General features: G+C 39.7%; 1 protein-coding gene across 1 annotated transcript in view; it reads left to right on the top strand.

Moving 5' to 3' along the window:
- ADAMTS12 (ADAM metallopeptidase with thrombospondin type 1 motif 12) overlaps window positions 1-24,685 on the top strand; it is a 140,711-nt gene that overhangs the window by 87,873 nt on the left and 28,153 nt on the right. The window contains exons 14-17 of the mRNA XM_017811085.1: window positions 8,093-8,226; window positions 15,626-15,746; window positions 21,183-21,427; window positions 22,765-22,906. Of these exons, the coding sequence (XP_017666574.1) occupies window positions 8,093-8,226; window positions 15,626-15,746; window positions 21,183-21,427; window positions 22,765-22,906 (642 nt within the window). The remainder of the gene's footprint in view (window positions 1-8,092; window positions 8,227-15,625; window positions 15,747-21,182; window positions 21,428-22,764; window positions 22,907-24,685) is intronic.

Here is a 24,685-nt window from a genome sequence, read left to right as displayed (position 1 = left end):
CTCGTGGTCAGCTTGCCACATCCACCAAAAGTCCCAGGTCCTTCTCTGCAGAGCTGCTCTGCAGACCCCAGCCTGTGCTGGTACTTGGGATTATTCCTACCCAAGTGCAGGACTCTACACTTGCCCTTGTTGAACCTCATTAGAATTTTCTCCAGCCAGCTTTTCAGCCTACAGAAGTCCCACTGAATGGCAGCACAGCCTTCAGGTGTATCAGTCACTCTCCCCAGCTTCATATCATCACCAAACTTGCTAGCAGTGTATTTTTTATGAAAAAATAAGCCGGTTAAGGTAGTGAAGATCAAGGTTAAAGTTCCAGTTTCATTTGTCAATAGTATTTTTCAGCATGTTCATTGCATTTTCAGTTATTGGGAGTTTTGAATTGGTTTCCTAGATTTCAGCTACTGTTTCAATTTTATCTAAAAAATTGCAGATGAACCCAGAGCAGACAGACTTCTAGGAAAATTTCCAATGAAAGAAAATAGGGTTGATAGAAAAAGCTTTTTTTTTTTTTTGGAAGGACTCCCATTAGAACCCTGGCAAATGATAAGAGCCTAAGGTTGAGACCAAAACCAAACTCTTAAAACATTTTCTACAGTCACCTGCCATTGAAATTAGAGTTCCAGACCTCTGTTAATCAGGATGTACCACTGCAGGGTACAGCCCTGGCTTTGTTCATGTCCTCTTTTGGGTAGTGCTACAGAAGTGGTAGTTCTGCGTGTGCACTTGTTGCAGAAGGTCTGTTTTTAAAGGCCATTAAGAATCATGAAACAAATGCTTCCTGCACACTGTAAGGCATAGCATTTTAAAAGTAAATGCTTCCTAATGAGTCTGATATATTTCATCTGGAACATCCTTTGCAAAATCCTTCAAGTACCAAGAAAACATCTTTTTCTGTGACTTAAAAAGCTTTTCAACTGTTTTCATCTATTTTCTCAGCAGCCAGAATTTCAGCCTATGTGTTTTCCCCATTATCTATGAGGTCCTTAATATTTGCACTTTCAGTCTTACACTCTATTAACAGCATTTGAAGTGTTTTCTTGCTGCTAAACGCTAAACTTAAAATAATACTGGCTACCTCAGACAGTCAGGCTCTCCTAGTAACACTCGTATAAGCAGAGAGTTGGACAAATTCTGTGCTGGTCCTTCGTCTGACATCATCATTGTATAGCTGAGGGTGGATGGTTCTTATGGGCACACTTCCCCCACAAAACTAAGCTGGTTTTGAGACTTACCTACGATGTCCACCGTGTTGTGAGTACACACTGTCAGTGTATACCAGCTTACCTTACTTTCTCCCTTTACTTGTGCAATCCAATATTAAAGATTTTTAACAGTATTCTGTCAATACTTTAGCTTGCTGCCAAGAAGGTTTTGGCTTTTCTGCTGGGTTAATCCTGGCTGGACACCAGATGCCAACTAAAGCCAGTGTGTCACTCCCTTCCTAGGCTGGACAGGGGAGAGAGAATATAACAAAAGGCTTGGTGGTCAAGATAAGAGCAAGGAGAGATCACTCTCTGGCTACTGTCATGGGCAAAACAGGCTCAACTTGGGGAAATTAGTTTGATGTATTACCAATCAAATCAGAGAAGAGTAATGAGAAATAAAAACCAAACTCTAAAACACCTTCCATCCACTCCTCTCTTCTTCCCAGGCTTAACTTGACTCTTTTGTCTATCTCTTTCCCCACAGCAGAGTAGTGGGATGTGGAATGGGGACTGTGGAACTTCAGCTCTGGCACCTGGAGCACTTTCTCCCCCTCCTCCTTCACTGACCTTGGTGCCTGCAGAGCAGTTCCTCTCACACATTCTCACTCCTCTCTCCTGACAGCAGTTGTGCAGCAGTTTTTTTCCGTTTCTTAAATACATTATCCCAGAAGTGCTACCACCCTCGCTGGTGGGTTTGGCCTTGACCAGCAGCAGGACTATCTTGTATCTGTCTGGCATTGGCTCTGTCAGACATGGGGGAAGCTTCTGGCAGCTTCTCACAGAAGCCTCCCCTGCAACCCTCCCCACTACCAGAATCTTGCCACGCAAACCCAATACAGCTTGTGTTTTAGTGTCAGTCATTTTAAATCCTGTCATGCTGCACATGGGATATAAGGGGAAAAGAAAAGTAAGCTTTCCTAAACCCTGAGTACACATACAGATTTTGTGTGGATGTGTCAAGCTGAGGAGATGAATTCCTGAGCTAGACATTCTGTGACATTTTAGACATTCTGTGTTCCTTCATCCTGCTGGAAAAAACAGTAAATTATCTGGATGGTCACAACTCCATCTTCTGGCTTTAATTTTGTAGTTTACGTAAAGCAGTTATAGTAAATGTCACATAACTAAACAGTCTTTTCTGTTGTGTAAATTGTACCTTCACAAGAGGACGAAGACTTTTTTTGAATAGCTTATGATTTAGTATACAATGATGCAACAAACAGCTTTAACAAGCAGCCTGGCAGAGAAGTAGTAAATTATATCTTGCTATTACCTAGGCTGCCCATGTTTAAGGTTCCAGTTCAGAATTTTCTGTTTTAAATGACTTTGTGTCTGTTGGGAAACTCGCATAGTCCTTTTATGGAATTGTTCTGGACCGCAGAAACATATGTGCTCAAGCTGGAACCTTTGAGGATCTCTGGGAGCCTTAAAATGATGAGGACTTTCAAGTTCAAGGGTGACTAAACCATCCAGCAGCTCTAAGCAGGATATTTGCTGAATTTTTTTCATGACCCAGGCCCCTATTCTGTCAGTTTAGTCAGACTTTGGGGCTAATCTACTTCTCTTGCCATCAGGCTGACCCCACATTTGTTTATTTCATACCATTGACAAATTCCATTTATATGAATCTGATAGCTTCTCAGGGTTTAACTTCCATGTACAAGACCATATGACTAACCTTATTATCATGTAAATTTAGTATTCTGTAACAAACTTTATTTTCTCAGTTAGTGCCAGGATCATTTAATATACTGTCAGATAGGGATTGTGTTGTTAAACTGTTTTAAATTTCGTATTTATTTCAAAATATGTCTGTGTATCAAGTAAGATCAGTTCTCATACAGTCACAGTGGCTGAGCTAACGACATGAAATAATGTTTCTGCTGTCACTGTTTTAAAATAAAAGTAGTTTCTTTTGGAGTTCCAAACTTGGTTAAAGTGATAAAGTATCATCACCTGAGCATCTTTCCCACCATTTTGTCCATGTTTGGTAATTGTCTTTTCTAATTTTCTTTGTTTTGGATTTCCACAGCTAATTCTGAGTTCTCATAGAGGTGAGGGTTTGAAGAGAAGAGGCCCACCTCTTTTCTTCCTTGTGAAGGAGGGAAAAACATTGAAGCCTTATCTTCTGCTGACAGACACATTAATTACATCCTTCTTAGTCAGGTTAAGCTGGATCCTTTTTGCATGGGAGCTCATGGGAGTCAGCTATGAGGTAAACAAATTTAAATTGGGAGGGAAATACGTTCCTTTCTAGTTATCTTCATGTTGTTCTGTTTGCACATGGTGAATCTGAACTTTGTCATAGTATAGATAGGGGGGGAAAATCACATACCAGCTTTGCTGGCTTGCTTCCTCAGTCCATTCTGATTACAGATAAGTCACTGGGCACTTATGGGAACTCTGTGGCTTGGGATTCCATTACATCTGTGTTTCTCCCTTGCATCAGGGGATCAATCTTGTCTCTGGTCAAATTAGCAGTATAATCTTAGTGAAGGACGTGGGCTCTACGTAAAAGAATAGATGGAATTTTTCTAGGCTCCTAACTGTTAGTGGCACCTCAGCTGAAATCTTGTGTCCAGATAGGAGCAAAGTACTGGCAGAAGGATGCAGCCAGCTGGAGGAGGTTTACAGGAGAGTAACGTGGAAGTCAAAAAGTCACTGAGGGACTTTTTTTGAAGGATAGGCTGTAGAGATAGGACAAAGGGAATGGCTTTAAACTGACAGAGGGCAGGTTTAGATTAGAAATAAGGAAGAAAATCTTGACTGTGAGGGTGGTGAGGCACCAGAACAGGTTGCCCAGAGAAGTTGTGGATGCCACATCCCTGTTCAAGGCCAGATTGGATGGGACCTTGAACAATGTGGTCTAGTGGAAGTTGTCCTTTGGTAGAAGGGATGGATGATCTTTAAGGTCTCTTCCAACCCAAAGCATGCTGTGATTGTGTGATTAGAAAAACATAGATTGAGAAAAGCAACTTTTACTCTGGAAAGGAGGAGAAGGAGACAGTTAAATGCCAACTACTCAGAGAAAATTTCAAAGACTATTTAGCAGGCACATCCCTGAGTAGTAGAGATACAGGCTAGCAAGACTGCATGTCTCTGTGCAGTGTTGTGCTCAAGTCTGGAAGAAGCTCTTGAGATCCAAGCAGTTCTGTGACCTTGTTAACTGACTTCACAAAGCTGGACACCCCGATCTTACCAACTCAGTTTGAATGTAGCTCCTCTGCTTTTAAACTTGGGTTTGACATCAAGCTTTCTGTCACTGTACTTCATATTTCAACTTCCCATCCCCTCCACTCAAACAGTACAGGAAACCCCAGAGAGAGATAGATCCAGCAGTTCTTCCTGTCCATGAAAGGTATGACAAGCAGAAACAACCAAAACAGTAGGTGGGAACTTTAGGTTACACATTAAGAAATCTTCACCAATCTAACTATTGGTGGTTAAGTGTTAAGAGCAATTACCTGTAGGGTTTGAGGAATTAATATTATTGTTCTAGATATAAATACAATCTAAGCAGGAGCAGTCTAAGTGGTTTTGATTCTGCTTTGGTGTGGAAGGATGAGTAAAATTCTGTAGGTTTTATGCAAGGAGAAATCATCTCTGTTTAAACAGGAACTTGGTGTGCTTTCTTTGAACAAGGACTTTGTGAATGTGGTCATTACTGAGTGTTCACAGACTGGATCTAGTATTTCATGCGTATGCTGTATTGCAAGAATTTATGTATATTTTGGCCTGAAAGTTACAAAGATGACAGCCTTTTTGTTAAAGTATCAGCATGCATTAGTAATTTCTGAAGTAACTGAAACTTAACTAGCTGCTTTAATGAGCTCCTTCTGAACAACCGTGGTGCTCATATTCATCTCACTTTAGACTTTTCAGGACTGAAATAAGAAAAGAGTGTGAATTCAATCCCAACCTTCCATCATTTCAGCAAATGTATTTGTTTACATTTCAGGAAATGTATTTGTTTTCCTTGTGTGTGTTTGCTTTCTGAAAATAGATGAAAGTCCTTTCTGCATCTGTTCTGGGTTTAAAACATCAGACTTTTAGAGGACAGTGGCTGATTCTGATACAGTTTATTTATAGTCCTGGAATAATAGACTCAAGGTCCCTGACTTAAACCATAATAAATAATAACTATAGATAAGTAAATAATTTTAGAAAATGAATGGCAAATACAGTGCTAGTATAATTAGATCCCCTAACCAACCTTTCTGCAGATGAAAAATCAAATAAATACTGGATAGAACTAAGTTTGTGTGGAAGGAAAAATGCTCTCTCATTTCCAGTGGGGCTCGGTAGAAAATGTATAGAAAGAAAAGCAATGCAAAATTTGTGGGTAGGATCTATTTCAGATCAGTTACTACAATTAGGAAAACCAGGGAAGCTTTAATACCTAGAAAACCTATGCAAGTCTGAAAGTTTGTGTGTTATTTATTTTTACTTTTTATTTTGACTTAGTAGGGGAGTTATCTCTCTCTCTCCAAACTGATTTTGAGTTATATATTTACAGCATCATAGTTATGATAGGAATGTGTGAGCAGTCAATACTGTCTGCTGCTTCTTGCTTAGTGATTTCTGAAATGAAATTTCTTGTTACATCAACACACAACTAGGGAGGAAGTACAGATATCAAACTGCTGCTCTATATGTTTCATTACAAACAATGTAAAAGCTGAAACGAGTTTCTGTGTCTGTCAGGGGTGATTCTGAGCAGGTAACAGAGTACCTGAAATTCTGGAATTCTTCTTGTCGTAAGGGTATTTTTCTTCTTGTTTAAAAAATGCTGCGTTGAGAAGGTAGGCAAAGTGAAACTAAATTTAGAGCACTAAAGCAATCCAAATAATCACATGGTCTGAAAAAGATTTCTCCAGATAGAAGTAAAATTACTTGTATCCTTTATCATGACGGCTCTTATCAAAACAACTGATGGATAGGTATTATGGCTGGCCATTTTCACAGAGGGGCTGAGGGCTAGTAAGGATCACAAACTTTATGTTCTTGCTTGAGAATCTTTTGTAGCTCCATTTCCATCAATATTCTTGAACACAACTCACATCACCTTGAATTCCACCACTTGTATGACCTTGGTCCATGTGCGTCCTCTGGGTCTGATCACTCCATTGCACTTTACGAAGGCATTTTTGTTTCAGAAGCCACAAGCACAACACTGTTGACAGTCCTAAGATGCCATTTTAGCTCTACTGACGAGGGAAAAAACAAAACTTCTCATTAAGGTTTTGGATTTCCTTTACCATCCTTTCATTAATTTTTTTTTTAATCCCAGTTTTGCAGAGTTTTTGTTTACATGAATGAAGCTCATAGTACTAAAGCTCAGGCTCTTTAGGATTCAGTTTTTAAGCTTCAAGCCCTTTGAGGACAGGAGCTGCAGTCACCTTTGTGTACTGTGTGGTGGTGTATTTATGTTGGTGCTGCACAAACCGGTGCAATGAGAGCAAATTTTCCTCCTCCAAAAGAATAAATCCTTTCTTAGCAAATTATTTAGTTTACTTGCATTACCAGAAGTTTCAGTTTCTCTCATTATTAGAAATTTCTTTAAACACTGTTCTTCATATGACACAAACAAGGCCAACAAAGGAGGAAGAAAGAAATTCATCTACTACTATGTGGAAGGCTTATAGTTACCCTGCATCCCTCTAAGACCAAGGGAGTGGTTTCTGTCAACTCTATCAGGCACAGGATAAAGCTGTCACTGACCAGTAGCTCCTCTGCAGCACAAAGGGAGATTTTTTTAAAATGACTCAATAATGGTGCCTTCAAGTCCCTACTGACTGGTGGTTTTAAGGCCCACTGCTTTGCTCAGCAAAGCATTTCAGCTTGCTGAGCATGAACAATTTACTTTAGCACCGGGCTAGACTGGGGTCTTGGAATAGACCAAAACTAGAAAACAGGTCCTCTGTTGCTGCCCCTCATCAATTTTTAATATAGATCTGGTTCTGCTGGAGAGTTTTCAGGGAGTGGATACAAGGGAGTGGATACATCTCTCTTTCAGGGAGTGGACACATCTCTTTGCTTTGTCCTAGTTTCAGCTCTAACTCATCTTCCATGTACACAATTTATTTGTCAAACTTGGCTCTCTGATGTCTGAGTTTCAAAATTTCCCATTCCCAAGAGCCAGTGTCTGTGAGGCAGGGCGGTGTGTGTTTGGCTCTTCTTACTCCATGGGTGGAATAGATTAGGGTTCTGATTCATCACGGAAAGTCTTGTTTCAGAGACCACTAGTTGCTTTTACTACAGCTTTTCTCCTCTTTGTTGCTTCCATGGGGCATCTATACAAGAACAGCCTGGGTCTGTTAGACTCACCAATATCATCCCTATTTCATAAGTTGCCAAGCAGTGCTCGAATGATTTGTTAAGTACCCAGAGGTAGGTGAAAACGATCAGTGATGTGCAGCAGATCAGAAGCAACCATTTGACTATTCTCTGACAGAGACTGACAGCAGTGATGAAAAGTCTAAATTATCTCTGAAATTACTGAGTCATCAGTTGATGGAAAACTGTTCCTTGTCAATGTCCTTGGCATTCCCACCCCCTCACTAATGACAAGTGGCTTTGCTAGTTTCCCCTCCCTTTCTCCATCACAGCTGACAGGCTCATCACTGCCTAACTCAGCAGCGATGAAGAGCATGCAGGTATGAGGGTACCTGCCTCCAGCTGCTTCCTACAAATCCACAAATGGTATTTATCAGGCCTGTGTCACTCTTAGCAATATGACTTGTCTCTGCTCACTTCTTCTAATTAGGCCAGTTCTGCCAAATGCCAGGGAAAGTGAGCAGATGGTTCAGTAAAGGCATACTGTCACTCCCTGTGCAGTGCAATGTCCTGAAGTATTGTCTGAGAAAGTATCTTTGTTTTCCTTTCAGCAAACCCCTGTGAGCTCCACTGTCGCCCAATAGATGGCCATTTCTCAGAGAAGATGCTTGATGCAGTCACTGACGGTACTCCTTGCTTTGAAGGAAGGCACAGCCGAGATATCTGTATTAATGGCATGTGTAAGGTATTGGGTATGTTTGCATGTTTCTTTCTCTACAACTTTATTTTACAAAGTTATGGGAAAATGCTTAACAATTCTTTTTGTAGGATCAAGGCAAAGTACCCCATTTTATCACATTTTTAATGACCATGGAAGCAAGTTTATAAAAACAGCTTTCCAAGTAGACATAAGAGTCGTTTACACACTTTTTAATGAATGCATTAGACTGCATGCTAATTACTTTTGGTACCTTTTAGCTCCTCTCTTCCATTATTTTAAAACATAAATGTAAAAAAATCTGTTTTTTCTGATGAGATGTTTTCACAAGGGGTTGTACCTCTAGGGTTTTAATTGGTTCCACCATTGTCCATGGGTTTTTTTATGAAAATGCAGTGCAACAATACACATGTAGCAGTTCTGAACCATCTTGTAATCTTGGGATCAGACATTTGCACTGTAAAAATTACTTTAGTTTACATCATATTGAATAACACTGTACAATGAGATAATAGGCAAACAGAATATATGGATCAGTAATGTTCTGTGTATTGAAGAATAAGTATGATGAACTGTACATATTCTGCATGTTGGTAGTAGGTTTGTTTCCAGGATGGTCTGTGTGTGTGGCATCTGAACATCTGTACATTCTGTAACATCCACAGTCTTAACACTGGTTTTAGTGAATTTCTTATAAATAAAATGAGTACTTTACTTCTAGGAAATATATTTACAGCTACGGTTTATTTCTTCAAATTGAGTTTTTGTGTCTTCTACCCTCTTGAAGCCTGATAGCCTTTTCGCTTTTAACATCTTTGGAAACAAAAGCAGGACTTTGTGGCTTGTGGAAACTGCATTAGCATATCCAGTCTTGGGACTGTATATCCTCCGCCATTGAATCATATAAAAATGCAACTAGATGGGACTTCAAGAAGTCATCTGTTTTATCCCTTTGCAAATTATATTCCTATTTGATGTTTTTCACATTCTTTTCTTAAGAACTTCCAATGATGGAAACTCCACATTCTTAATGAGTGATTCGGATACCCTCCCTTTAAATTTTTTATTTTGGTAGAATGACAGGGCTTCAGAGAACAGTAATAAAAGATTTGGTTTAAGTTTTCCTTGCAAGAGCTGCTTTGTGAAAGGGAATTACCAAAACCCTGCTCAAGTCCACACTGAAGAGATCTGCTTAGCTTACTTTGCTGAGAGCCAGAGCGGGCCTTTGAACTATGATGGTGAAAGATCTGACCTGGCTTTGAGCAATTCAAGTCAGAATGAATTCGACCTTTAGCATTTTGAAACATGTAGTAAATCTGGCTTACCATGTCAGTGCTTTTGACCTTCATTTGGAAGAGGCCAGTTGCTAAACTCAGAAGATTGTCTTTGTGATATGTTAATTTTCTGATTTCCAGCTCAGTTAGGCTGGGCTCACTATGATTAATTTTAGTTTCTGTATGCTTTCTGTATTGAGCTTTGCCTGCGACTTTTAAAATTTATACATATTTTATAGCAAAGCTTAATTCATTAGAATTGATAGATCAAGGGTGAAAGTAAAGCTAATCTAATTGCAGTTTGTAGATCCTAGATATACATTAGCATTCTGTGGACTTGAAGGTTTTCTGAAAAATGCCCTCCAAGGTACTGGTTTTGTCACCATTTCACATGCTNACATCTCCTGACAAACAGATTTAATTGGAATCAGGATCACAAAATAAACAATATAACCAGGCAACTACCACAAATGAGACCAAATGATGAATAGGTAACCCAAATAGCTCATATTATTGAAAGCTATCTGAAATAGTTACCCAGCTTAACACTTGAGAAGAAGCTTTTTCATGTATTTTCATCTAATTCACCAGTATTTTAGACCAGCTAGTTAAACACAATACATACATTGCAGGTCATGGAGAATTAGTTTAATATAATTAGTCTGGTACATCATTCTTGTAGTCTGATTGCAGAATGGTGCTAATGATGTGGAAAAGACATTCACAAACATTAGTCTATTAAAGCGCTGTTCTGGTTTTCAAATCTATATCTCAAAAAACCACTTCACATTTGTTCTGAGTACTAAAATAACACTACACTTTGGTCTGAAATTGAGCAAAAAATTAGATTGCTGAGATGTTAGATCCATTGTCTATATTTCTCACGTGTATTTGGTGTAGGGTAGCTACTTTTTATCAGCCGAGGTTTCAGAGTTTTCCTAGTAGGTATGCCAAAGAAAGGTAGATAGAATCATATTAAATTGAGAATTTAATCTTCTAAGTTCATCTGATTTCTGTTTGGTTTTTGCAGTTTGCCATGATTTTGTCCAGAGCAATCAGAGAAACAGGTATTACTTTGATGGCTAAATATGGTTTGAGATGTCTCATTTTAGCTACCCGAGGTATGCTGGGTGCTTTCCTAACCAGGCTGACAAAGCCATAATGTGCATCTTCAAGTGAGAAGTAACTACAGACAGACACTAGTGCTGATTCATTTGGTCCTTGCAGTTTGTCCAGTATGTCAGTCCTAATCTTCTAGAAGTGCTGCCTGCGCCTCAGTGCAGAAGGAAGGCACAGCTGAGGTGTGAGTATGGTATTCCCTTAGAACTTGCCTTGTCAATTTAAAGACAAGCTAAAATTGTTAACTTATCTGAGGGTCTGGCATATGAAATAGTTGGGTCCTCTCTCAGCTTACACAGAAGAGGAGTTGTGCCAAGAGGAGATCTGACAAGATCTTTCAATAATTTACTCTCAAATCATCAACCTATATTATGACTAGTTTGGTTTTTTTTACTGTATTCCTCTACACTCATCTTTTAATTGTCACTTTCCCCCCTTTATTTATAAGATCTTTAAAGCACGTAGTCTGTTTGCATGTGTTGTAAATTATACATCACAAACGCACTCTAATTCTTACTGGATCAGTCAGCTACTCCCCCAGTATTGGAGAGCAAAGACACTGCTACCAGAGTTTATTTGTTTAGCAGTGATATATACATAACAGGGACTTTTGGTTAAATACAAGCCATAGCATCATCTAAAAATGAAGGCTTGCAAGTGCATGAACTGGCATCTCTGATGTTTCTGGCAACTATTCATCTCCTGAAAAGAATTCTGATAGGCTTAAGTGACCTTCAATCATGCAAATCTGTGACCTGTTCTCTGTGATAATTCATAGCTGCTGTGTTGAGAGACTGATATTTTGTTGGAGAATTACACAGCTGTGTAGTCCTAGGGAGGGAATCAGCCTTTTTCCCTTGCTGAAGAGCAGATTACAGAGCTTGGATTTCTGTGTAGTAGCTTTACTGCCTTTCACTATGGTTCAGCTTTCTTTTCCCATTGCTAGCCCAAGGGGACATTGATTCAGACCCATATGGACAAATTACAAGGTAAATTAGTGACATCAGGACACATTTCTCCCCATTCAGGGCAATGTCATGGCCAATGTAAAGTGAATATCATTTCTTTATTTGAAGACCAGCGGGGGAGACAAATGGAAAAAAGACCTTATTGAAGTGCAATGTACTATTCACATAACAGATATTCAGGCAGTACATCCAGGCCATACCCTTGAGTGACGGTAAGGACTTTTTGTGTCTGCCTCCTGCTGCCAATATGACACAAAAACCTCTCCCTCTGGAAATGGAAAAAGGGCAATATCTCTGGCTGTTTTCCCTTTAGTCACTGAGCAGCAGGAAATAAATTGTTTCTCCTTCCTGTAATGCAGCCAGGCTGTTCAGGTCATTATGTCTGCCTCTGCACTGCATGCTGTGACCTGTGTCTCGGGGCATCGGAAAGGCTCTTGGTGAGTGGAGCAGCAGCAAAGGGCTGCACGGAGGGATGATGGTTTGTGTTGCAAATGCCATGGCACACAGTGGTTGATGTAGCACAGCATGTTTCACTGGGAGAGGGTGCAAAAGGACGTATGTGTGAAAGAATCACAGCCTAATTGCTGCAGCATGGTTCAAGTTGGAATGGACCTTATATATCGCGTGGTTCAAACTCCCCTGCCATGGGCAGGGACATCTTCTGTTTCCGAGTTGCTCAGAGCTTCATCCAACCTGTCCTTGAGCACTCCCAGTGATGAGGCATCTACACGTTCTCTGTGCAAACTGTGCCAATGCCTCACCAGAAGTAAAGAATTTCTTCCTGATATCCAATATAAACCTGCCCTCTTTCAGTTTAAAGGCAATCCCCCTTGTCCTATCACTACATGCTCTTGTGAGAAGTCCCTCTCCAGCTCTCTTGTAGCCCTTTTAGGCAAGAAAAGGCTACACTGAGATCTCCCTAGAGCTGCCTTTTCTCCAGGCTGAAGAGCCCCAACTCTCTCAACCCGTAGGAGAAGTGCTTCAGCCCTCTGATCACCTTCGTGGCCTCCTCTGGACTCACTCCAACATGTCCATTTCTTTCTTATGTTGTGGACCCCAGAGCTGGATGCAGTTCTCCAAGTAGGGTCTCACCAGAGTAGAAGGACAAAATCATCTCCCTCGCCCTGCTGGCCACAGTGCTTTGGATGCAGCCCAGGACAAGATTGGATGTCTGGGCTGTGAGTGTACATTGCTGGGTGATGTTGACTTTCTGAAAAATTTGAGGCACTTTTAGAAAGCGTGACCAATCCATGTAGAAGAATCAGAATAATGAGGAAAGCAAACAAAAGGGAGAAGAAAGCATCTAGAAATTATTCTAACGGATGACAAAAGTAATGTGGTATTCACTGGAGTGATAAAGTAAAACATGGTCTGGAAATTAACGTTCATGGAAATGTATTTAGAGTAAATAAAATGCTGTTTATTCTGACACAAGAGAATATTGTTTTGTCATGGTTCTTCATGGCTTTGTAAGATAAGGTCCTGTTGCTAGATATGAAGGTCTTTGCAGCACCATCAGCACCCCAGAGCTAGGGAACAAAATGAAGGCACAGTGAATTGTCTGCCCTGCCACAGCGGTTTGGGTATCCCAGCAACTCAAGAATGTATGGGAATATTGCATATATAGGTAGGGCTGATATCTGATCAGATAAAAACTGTTTCAAACTGTTCTGTGAAGAGGAAAAATGCAATACAAATTTCTATGGTTATAACTGGAAGGGACAAAGGGATTCCCTTCATATCAGAGCGATGTCATATTTTGATGCCACAAATGTGTTGCTAAAACAAATGTATGGCCAAGTGGAAAAGGCCTGAGCTGATTCTGACTGAGCTGATGGAGTACAGCTCATGCAGAGACACTAATTGGCAACCCAAAGGCAGTAAAGTGGTGCTGACACCTCAGTTAGAGCCAGTGCTGCTACAGTTCAGAAATTATTTGTTCACCCTTTGGGAATTTTTATACTACACAGTACTCAGAAGGGAAATATGCTCACTGATGTTGATTTCCCTGTGTATGATTGACAATGTGAACTAGATAAATTATTTCTGTGTTCAGCCTCTCAAACAAGCATGGACAGTAAATAAAGATGAACAGGAATCTTTTCAAGAACATGCATTTTCTACCAGAAATGGCAAAAATGATATAGTTTGAAGACAAATCATTATTTTAAGATGTTCAAAAGAGGAGCTGCAAAACAGTAATTATTAATATTTTCTAATAGCAAAGCATAAAGTACAAGGGTTCTATTTCCAGATTTTCACCAGCTTTCTGTTTAATAGTGTATATGTGCATAGAAAGAAAATAAACTTCCACTTCCATGACTCTCCAGAGTAGGTGGTTTCTCCTCTAGTGTAATAATAAACCCGATAACTATGACTTTACTGTTTATAGTGAATGCATCACTTTGAGAAACAGCAACTCACCAACCTCTTTAAATTATTAGGAAGTGTTAAATATAAACTCCAGTGCCTCTGTAGGTAGCTGGGGAAGAGACAGATCCGAACTCTTGGCAAGATAAAGAAACATCCTGTACATATAGCACTGGTGTCTGTGTATTCTGAATACTTGATTAAATCCATCCTTGGATGAACAAGCTATGTGCTTGGAGGCAAAAATTTATTCACCTTCTTAACATATGCTTATCTCTGTAACATTGTGTACTGCTCGTAAGCATGGTCCTTGGTGCCAGGATGAGTCTGTGTGCAAGACATTACAAAACCTTCCATTTTTTGAAAGTGGCCTTCGCTGAAAGGAGAGAGAAGCTAAGGCTGCTGCAGAACATTTTGGCCTGGCTGTTGTTTTTTAGAGTAGGTGTCAAATGTGCTGGCTATGTACTGGCATTAAGTGATGCATGAGTCTTTTTTTTGAATCTTCTCTAAAGTGACAAAGTGTGGCACCATCTGTATCTTGAGGCCTTTCCTTGCTTTTGTTTTTTGCAGTTTCTCTAATTGTTCATTCAAACACTGGCACTTAGACAAAAGTTCAGGTATTTCTTAAGCTGAAAATGATAGAGAAATATTAGAGAATGTGGAAGCCTGTGTACCTAGATTAGTCTAACAGATTGGTTTTCCTGTCAGAAGCTTACAGATTACAGTAGCTGAGGTCCTGAAGGTAAAATAAAATCAGAATCAGAAGACATAATACCCAGATTTTCATACATCAAGAGGGTGTTAGAGAAGTTGGCTAGTATAGCACCTGAAAGCTTATTTTGAGAGAATTCATCTGAGAAAACCTTTACATACCACCAGACTTATGGCTATTCATCTATATCACAGGCCTCCAGGTATCTTAGATACTATTAACAACCATTCAGTGTCAGACACTAGGTTGTGTTCTGCAATCTTGCTTGGGTTTGAAGAGAGGCAGAAAAAAAATCCCAAAACAAATGAAAATTTTGTTGAAGTTTAAAGACACTAGAGCACAGAATTTTTGGGTTGGGCAAGGAAGAAGTTTTTTCCTGACTAGGTATGAATAAATTTTTCTCCTGCAGCAAGCATGAGCTGGAAAATTAGTCTTTACCAGAACTTTATCTTGACCCATGCCCTGATGTTGACAAGCTTGAGAAGCAGCTGTCACAGGTATAAAAATTCATGCCTGCTGAAGAGTTTCTCTGTACCAGGGAGGTTGACTGTAGTAGAGGTTTGGCACTGTCAGATGGCCACAAAAAACTGACAGAGATTTCAATTCTGTTTACTGCATTGTATTCCTGGGAATCTGTGGATGGCTCTGTGACATAAGAGAGTGGACACACATCCTAGATGTACTGGCCAATCCCAGATATTGAGGCCATTTGAGTGGCACATTTCTATCTCAAGTAACTGGTGACTACTGTATGTTTCATGGCATGGTGATGGTTACTGTTTGTTAGTTTGTTTTTCACATTGGTATAATACTCAAGTTTGACCTACATATCTCTACTATTAGTTTGTTTATATAGGATATATACTATTCCCCTATATATAGGATATATACTATTCCACACTTCTTAAAAGTGCAGTGATATAGCAGTTCTCGGTAATTCATTGTGGAGGCCACATTTATTCTGAAAATATTTTTCCTTCTAGACTGTTGGCTGTGATTATGAGATAAATTCCAATGCAACAGAAGACCAGTGTGGAGTTTGCCTGGGAGACGGCTCTGCTTGTCATACAGTGAAGATGATGTTTAATCAAAGTGAAGGATTTGGTAATATGGGTTCTTCTTTTAAATTCTTCCGCTGGTGAAGTAATTTCTCTACATAAAAAGGATTAAGAGCTTCTTGTTGCAAACTGAGTGATCATCTGCGTGGGAAATAATAAATGGATGTTTCAGTGAATCATGCTTCTGCCAGAAAAAATCCGTGATCTGTGCTTTTTAAGTTCACCTTGTCTTTTAAAAAATTGTCAGAGACCAACAGGTCCTGTGCAAGTTAGGCAGATAATAATAAAATCCAAAATAGCAAGTGCATTTACAAAATGAATGTAATTTGCCATCTCAGAAAATCTGGATGTAAAGTGAGTGGTTTGAGGATTCATTTTTATGTGTCATAAAGGGGAGCTTAAGAGTAACTCTCTTCATGGTTAAGGTGGTCTGAATAAGCACGTGAAGTACTGAGCCTTTCTTCACTGACAGTGGTGAGACATTCAGGCCTTAAGCTGACTTAAGTAGGATGAGTCCGAGACATAGAGTCTGGGAGCAGGAGTGGGAGACTAAACCTGAATAAGAACTGTAGCGATGAGCTGGAAGTGGAAGAGACGGCCAGGATGAACAGCTTTGAATGAGAAACCAGGACAGGAGGGGGAGAGATGAGAAGATGAGGCACTGGAGAGCAAGCTTAAAGCGAGGTGTGTGGCTGAAGAAAGAGGCTGGTGCCTTGATCTTGAGAAGTCTCAAGATCAGTAACTGGTACCGTGCTAGTGAGGAGGGAAAGGCTGCAGTGAGAGTGTGCCTTTGGCTCGCTTTTGGGTTTGTGGGTTTTTTTAAATAAAATAGTTCTGGTTTGCACAAGAATGATTTTTGCTACTAATTTAAAGCTAGTTTGATAAGATTTTCCAAAATTCAGGGTAAAAGTACATTAAGTACTTCAGGATTTTTTTCCATACTGTGTACTCGGGTTTGCTTTCCTTCTCTCTGTTCCCCAAAGGTGAACTGTGAAGATGCCTGAAATCCTGCAGGAGGTTGCATGTGTATGTGACACTTACAAAGGAAAATCTAGAGCTCCCTCTCTTCCAATACTACAGTAATCCTCCAGCCTCTGATCTTTTCCTTGTGTGAATCTAAAATTCACTCTGCCTTTGACTGTGTGTGAGTTTTCCAAGGCTACAGATGATGCGAACTTCATTTTCAAATAACAGTTTTACTGAAAAGGTCCAATACTGTAACATATGGAAGGTTAAGTGCCTCTTATTTTGTTTAAACTCATCTTGTGTTATATCTTCATTTAGTTTTTGCTTGCCTCGAGACTCAGTCAGCCTCACTGACAGATACTGGTCAGGGATACTGAGTGTTAAGTATTATCACTTTCTTTAAATACAATGAAAAATGTAGATTCTGCAGATTCTCTCCCTTCTGTAGACATTGACTCCATTGCAGACAAAATAAGGGGAAAAGTGTCAGGCAAGGCAGAGGTTGGTGGGCTCTTCAAGGCAATGTGTGGATCTCAATGGTGTTCACAGGTGTCAAACTGGGAATAGAAAAATATTTTTTTTTGTTCACAATATATGGCTTCTTTTTGTCTCTGACAGATACTGTGGCGTTCTGTCAGATTTATAGCAGAGTGGCTGCTGAACAGTTTATACAAACAGAAAAACTTTAGGCTCATAAATTCAGTATAAGTAACAAACTGTACTGAAGCATGATGCCAGTCACTGGCAAAGAAGATTTTGAGGAGCTTTTCCATATTCAATGGCACAGAAAAATACAAAATCAAAGCTAATATATTCTAACTTAAATCTCTGTTCAGAGCTTAAGTCCAGCAGGGCCCTTCCTGGGTCTAATTCTGCAGCAGTATGTGTTGTCTGCAAGTAAACTAAGTCAGATTAATGAAATGCTAGGAAAGAGTTTTAGTAATTCAGCCTTTCCTTGCAGGGCAGGGTGACCAATTTTACCTGAAATCTTACTGCCTCTTGTTCAGAAAGAAAATTTTGAAGGTAGAGTATGTAAAAGTCAAAATCCTTGTTTATACTGGTGGTGTTGTCATGACTGTAAAGGAGTATAACTATGTATAGCAGGACATTTGCAAGGTGTGCAAGCTCTTTGGAATGACAGTAAACTGCACTGCTGGTTCAGGAGAAGCACTGGAATAGAGAAAGACTGAGGAACAAGGAGCAGGGCCTTAGGACTGTGTTAATTGCAGGGAGCGTGGAGTAAATGGATGACCAATAGGGGGAATGAGGTTGTCAGCATCAGACAAAGGAATCTGACCATGGTGGAGGTGTGTCTACAAAACAAGTGGTGGTCATAGGGATGGTTAATTGTCCTGTCTTCACCCTTTTGCATGTGTAATGGGAAATGACTTTTCCAACTTTTAGTAGTAAGGGGACAAGGCACTTAAATTTATAAAAAGTAGGAAGTGAGGAATTGTACAATAGGGGTGGGGGTGTTTTACTCAGCCAGTCTGAAGGCAAAATAAGGTGCATGCACTGCTGGGAAGGGCTGCATTTTGGCAAAGTGGTGGGCAAACAAGGAAACTTGTTGTGCTCATCTTAACCTGGAGATTTATCCAGATTCTGTTACCTCCTGACTTGACTGGGACTGAACAGACATATGCCATGCACTGCCTGCTATCCCAGTTTCCTTTTCATGCAATCGAAGTGCAGACAGAGATCTGGTATATTCCTAAACCTCACCCTGAACCCTGAGGTGGAGTCTGGACATAGCCATGATGCAAACACTGATCTGAGAGACTGGAATGTCTCTTTGATCCTCACTAGCAATACTGTCTCTAGACTATAAATTCTTTTTCCATTCCTGTCACACACTACAACACCTCTATTCCAATGAAAGGTTCTGTGCAACCATACATGGACTTGCAAAGCCAATATGCCACTCGGAGCCTGTGCTGTTTTCCGTGTAATATCCTTATGGTAGTGTCTAGAGCTTGGCATAGAGAAAAACTGTGCCTCAGGAAGGTATACTTTAAAGAGAGAGAGGCTTGCAGATATAATAGACTGGAGAGCAAGAATGTGAACTGTTGTGATAAGGAGAAATAGTCAGATCTAATTATCATCTGATCTGCCATGCTGTGTTAGCAGCCTGAGTAAAACTACTCCTTTCTCACAGCAGTGGGAAAAGAGAAACAAGCTCTTCAGTCCTTGTAGAGCTGTGCCTACAACAATGGTTTCATGACTTTATTCGTCTGTGTTAGGAGCATATAGATTTAATTTTAATTAAAAAGGGAAGTATTAATAGCATCTGAGAGTTGCCAATTCACAGGTGTGCAGAAGCACCCACAATAGGGTTGCTCCAGGATTTAATGAGCACAGCATGTAGGTAAGACAGCTGACATTTGGACTGTTATTGAATCTTGGATCTCTAGTCCTTATCAGATGAAACCACATAACCAGGAACAATTACATAAACACCATCCACGTAATTTTTAAACAAAAATTTATTATGTTGAGTGACAAGATCAAAAGCTTGCTGCTGATTAGCTTTGCTTTCAAAATCAGATAATGTTTATTGGTAATCATTGAGAGGCTCTGGGAAATCAGGAGGTAATTTAGTGGTGAAAAAAAGGAAGGCCAGGGAGAAGGCAATGTGATACACTGACCAAATGGTAGCATCAATCAACAAATGGCTGAAATACATTTAAAATCATGTTTATGATTCAGACAAAAACAACTATGCAGAAGGGAGAAAGGATATACAGATTTCCATGTTGCAACAGACCAAAAATTTCATTTTATTGGTTTTATACATTGTGTTTTGAACATGTTATTCTAATTACATCTGGAAAAAAAACAGCTTACTGTAAAAGGACATCAGCATTGCAAAGCCAAGCTGTCAGGACGTGCCATAATTAAGATTTTCCATGCTGTGTTAATTTGGCCCAGTTGTAACTATGCCTTCTATTCAAATCTTTAGTTACATAATCACACACTGTGTTCATAACATGTCTTCTCCGTACTGAATGAATAGAACATTTGGGAGGGTCATTAGACTTGGTTACTTACAATAGACCTAGACCACTGATTTCATGAATAATAGAAGTTATTCAGTGAGTCTCCAGATTTTGTTATTTCATTCACTTCTGAAAGATTGAAATGTTTGGATTTCCGCAGTCAGTCAAGGTAGCATCCAGAAAACTCTCCCTCTTAAACATCAATCACTGGAAATCTATATACATAATTATATAATGTTAATGTAATTAGGAAGGACCTGGAATAGACAGATCCTGTTTTGTACCACAAGAAACATAACTAATATTTATTACCCCACAAAAGAACTGCAAAGAAAATTCAGATGTTAAGGACTTTGGGGGCACTTATTTACAACAGCAGGTTGTTCTACAGCATATAAATAGTTCTGGTAGGTGGAGAACATTGATACTGAAGATTGCTTAGTATGCCCACTGTGGTTTATCTCACTCATGTGAGTGAGCAGTCGAAGGTGATAAACTTGTTTCAGAAGAAATGTAAACAAAGATATGAGTCTCAGAATTTAATTCATTATCTCAGTAGTGTGAAATGAGAACTGAGGAACCACTCATGTTCCCATCTTGAAGAAACCAGCACAAAATGCACCTCACAGTTCCAGTAGACCAGCTGGTAGAGATGTCATCCATCCAATTTCTAAAGCCCAGCTAGGAGCACTAACAAGAAAGCTATCTGAGTTTGTGTTCAAATATCTATGTGAAATTCCTATTTTTACAATTCAGTAGCAGTAGCAGTTCCCTGTAGGGTGAGAAGCACAGAGCCTGATGTCATATACTGGCTGTGGTACAAACAAAATTCTGTAATAAGTTCTCTGGGTTCATTCTTGACACACAGGCTGAAAATCTTTTAACAGATAACTTCACACATGAAGAGCCTTTGTACTTCATTATGAAAATCAGTAGCTGATAAAAATAAGTTCAGTTTATAGTATTAATTTGAGGCATTTAAATAACAGTCATTTTTTGTTGTAGGGCTATCTATGGCAAACAGCCATAGAGAAGTTAAATAACTTAAGAGAAAGTACATGGAATTATGCACATACCTATACACTGGCCACAGATGAAAATGTTCTTTGAAAACTGAAAAAACCTTTCCCACAAAGTTTGTTTCCCAGAAGGACTGTTAACTTGCTGGAACACCTCGGCATTTCTCACTGTAGATTGCTCTCACTGCATTATGCCAGAGCCCTTGGGTGTGGTTATGGAGATGTTGATGCTCATCTGTGGAGTAGATTTCCCCTGGTAATCATTCCCCTGAATGAAAGTCATTCACCTCCATATCCCTTCTAAATGCCACTGGCATTTCCAAAACATGGTTCCCCAATTCATACTAGAAAATCACACTATTAACAAATTGAAATACCAGCTCTGAGAGAGCACATTTGTGTATATTTTCAAACAAAAAAAAAGTTTTAATAGTCTTACAGAAGTAAAATGCAATGACAATTTTTTTGTTTACCTCAGGTTGAACTTTTCTTGTCTCTTAGGATATGTTGATATTGGGCTAATTCCAAAAGGTGCGAGGGGAATCAAAGTCATGGAAGTTGCAGAAGCAGGAAATTTCCTTGCTGTGCGAAGCAAAGACCCAGAAAAATACTACCTGAATGGAGGCTTTATCATCCAGTGGAATGGTGAATACAAAGTGGCAGGCACAGTATTTCAATACGACAGAACGGGGGATCTAGAAAATCTGACTGCTCCAGGACCCACCAATGAATCCGTATGGATTCAGGTAAGTAGGAGATCATAAGCAGCACCTGCTGGATTTGGATGGCAGCAGAATGTGCTGGGACTCTGAAACTGAGGCTGGAAAATATATATTGGTATATAAACTGCCCTATTAGCATGCTGTCTTGTAAAAAATAGTTGAGCTGTTTTGCGGAGAAATAAACATCTTGCTTGAGTACTGTTCATCTTGCCTAAAAATACATGTCCTGTATCATAGTCTGATGATTATTAAAGGCTAGTATAATCCTGTGCTGCCACTAGGACAGGGATCCTGTCACCTATAGTTGGTCAGTCCTTTTCCCAAACTTCCTTGCTCGTGCAAGTTGCTCTTGTACCAACTTAGAGCAACACATGGCTGTGATGTGAACCAGACCAAGATGAAAAATAAATGATCACAAAATGTGAGCTGATGTCAGGCTGTGAACAGTGAGAGCTAGGGAAGGCTGACAGCAGTGACAGCTTACACTGAGCAAGAAAAGCATACAGCATTACATAGATGGATTAATAGCTTGTGGTAAGTGAAATTAATCCATCTAGCATACACGGAGGCTGCTTTCTTTTGTTTCTTTCATGTTGCTTTATAGATGCTAGCTTAAACATAACCAGCTTCTATTAATTCTGAAGAAAAGATATTTAAGTTGGCCCTTTGTTCTCTGAAATCATCTCTCATGGCTTGTTTGCCCGTGTATCCACCATGCAATTAAAAGAAATATTAGGCGTGTGATGGGAGCTACTTTCACACTTTGTCTGGTGAGAAGGCGCACATAATGGGTGCTCAGTCTTCACTGTTAGTACAATTGGGAGGAAGAGTAGAAGCTCATTGCTGAAATCTTTTATCCCTTGATAGGTGATAAACATATGATGATGTTTATTTTCTCCCTTCCAGTGGCTCTTCTCAATTGGAATTTGCTTCTTAATTCAGAAACACTGAAAAATAATATTAAAGTGGTATCTGAATAATGTCTGTAATTTTCTGACCTAGTGGTTGTTTTGTAACAGCTATTTCAGAAGGCAGGGAAATTGTCATTTATAATGGGGATAGGCAATAGGCTCTTAATCAGCAGCATATGGATGCTTTGGATGGACTTTACATTATCTTTTCTTACAGTCAATAGGGTACAAATTATGCTGACCCACTTATTCCCACTTGTGCTTGCAAAAGTGCATGGCAAACAACTGTGTCTTTGAAAGATACCTGTCAACATAGAGATGGAAATTCTGCTTCTCTGAACTGGTAGTAGGTTCCAAAATGGGCTGATTTAATTCTTCTGGTTTCACACTTTGAAAGCTTTTGGCCAGTGGATTATTAATTAGATAATTAATAAACCATACACTTTCCAGCTACTTTTTCAAGAAACTAACCCTGGAATCAAGTATGAATACACTGTACGTAAAGAAGAAAGTAATGAGAATGAGATTGGAGAGCCAGAGTATTTTTGGCAGTATGGAGACTGGACGGCCTGCAGTGTTACCTGTGGAAGAGGTAATTCCTCACTTCCTTGTTCTATTACTGTTTGTCTTCACTACTGGCAAATCTCATCTATAAATTATCCAAACATAATCCTCAAAGAGGTAAGGTTCTTTAATCTGCATGTGGTGGGAAATCAGATCACAGTTACAAAAATAATATGAGGAAAAACTTGTTTACTTTGAGCATGACAGAGCACTGGAACAGGTTTCCCAAAAAGGCTGTGAAGTTTCTTTCTCAAAAACCTGACTGGCCATGAATCTGAGCTAGCTGGCCCTCCTAAGCAGCATGCTGGTGCACTAATAGAACAGGTTTATGCCGAGGTAATCAAAGCACAAACACATTAGGAATAATAAGCTTTGCTGCATTAAAAAAAAAAAGGGGGCGTAGCAACAGGAAAGGTGTATTTGGAAAATGTTAGCTCTCCATCATTATGGAAATTGGAAATGCTAAAGTCTTGCTGCACTTAGCAGGGAATATGGGCATGGTAGAGTCTGTTCGCCTAGAACCAAATTACCTCACATGGCTACACATTATTGTGGTGTGATCCTGCTGAGTTCAGTTCAAGACCGGGAGGCAAAGTAAGAGCAGAATTGAATATTCCCAGTGTTGCTGGATGAAACAACACTTCTCTGGCTTCTGACTTTGAATGATGAGATTGATTTTATCTGAGTGTTCACTCTGTTTAGATTCAAAATTTATTTCTGTTGTACCGAATCGCTGGCATTTGAAGTGTTTTGCAAGGTTTGTATGATGAAAGTGTATTGAAGTAGGCAGGTTCCTCTTCTGCTATGGATGTGCTGTATGACAAGTCTTATTGAAGACAAGCCTACAGATAGACAAAAAAGAAAAACTGTATTTAATTAGCCTAAGGTTAGTAGTAAATAACCTTCAAGGATTATTGGAGTTATCATTTGGTAAACAGTAAATCAATGGTTTTTCAAGATAAAAGGAAGAGCCAAGAAAGCTGAATTGTTAACTGACTTTGATAGCTGCAGTCAGTGGGAGAAATGAATCCTTACCGAGACTTCTGTTCTCCTGGCAAACCTGAACCTGCCAAGACTCAGCAAAGGTCCTTTCTTCACCACTGGTCAACAACATAGCAGTAAATCCAAGGGCACTTTGGCCTTTCACAGTTATAGAGATCAGGAAAATGCAAATAAATGCATTGTGGAGCTGAGAAAGTGAAGCTGCATTAGGGAATGACAAACTGGACTACAGGTGGGGGAATGGGCTGATGCAGAAAAGTTTCATCTGTCCTAAGAGAAAAAATACAGTTTTAGCCCAATGATACACCTACTTATCCATGGTAAATGTATTTGGGAAAAGTCCAGGTGATGACTAATGAATGATGAATTATGACTTTGTAGAGTGAAGCTGTCTCTTCACAGAATGAACCCAGGGCAGCTCCATAAAGATATTTTTCCACAAGATTCTTGGCCTCAAGGCAGCACCACGCCATGCCCTGATAGCACATCCTTTTCCAGCTCTATTGCAGTGGAGAAACAGAAGATCCATGTCTTCCCTCATTGCCTTTATATTCCCCCATCTTTTGTAGTAAAAATCATAAGCTCTGCTCAGTCCTCAGTCCAGTGCGGGTTGTGCCTCTTCCTGCCATTTTCTTTACGCAGAAAGGAATTGCTTTACAGTCAGACTGTGTGCACACCAGACAGTGTCCTGCAACTGCTGCACCCTCTGGCCGAGAACTTGTTGCTGCAGAGCCTGCTCTCAAGATAGCAACTAGAGCCCATAAGCTTTCTTATAGCCAGATTAATTTAAGTGTGTCACTGAGGT

The sequence above is a fragment of the Lepidothrix coronata genome, unplaced genomic scaffold, assembly GCF_001604755.1.
Source record: "Lepidothrix coronata isolate B3197 unplaced genomic scaffold, Lepidothrix_coronata-1.0 Scaffold31, whole genome shotgun sequence".
Taxonomy (NCBI): Eukaryota; Metazoa; Chordata; class Aves; order Passeriformes; family Pipridae; genus Lepidothrix; species Lepidothrix coronata.
Note: the sequence above shows the minus strand (reverse complement) of the source record. Positions and strands in the feature narration are given on the sequence as shown.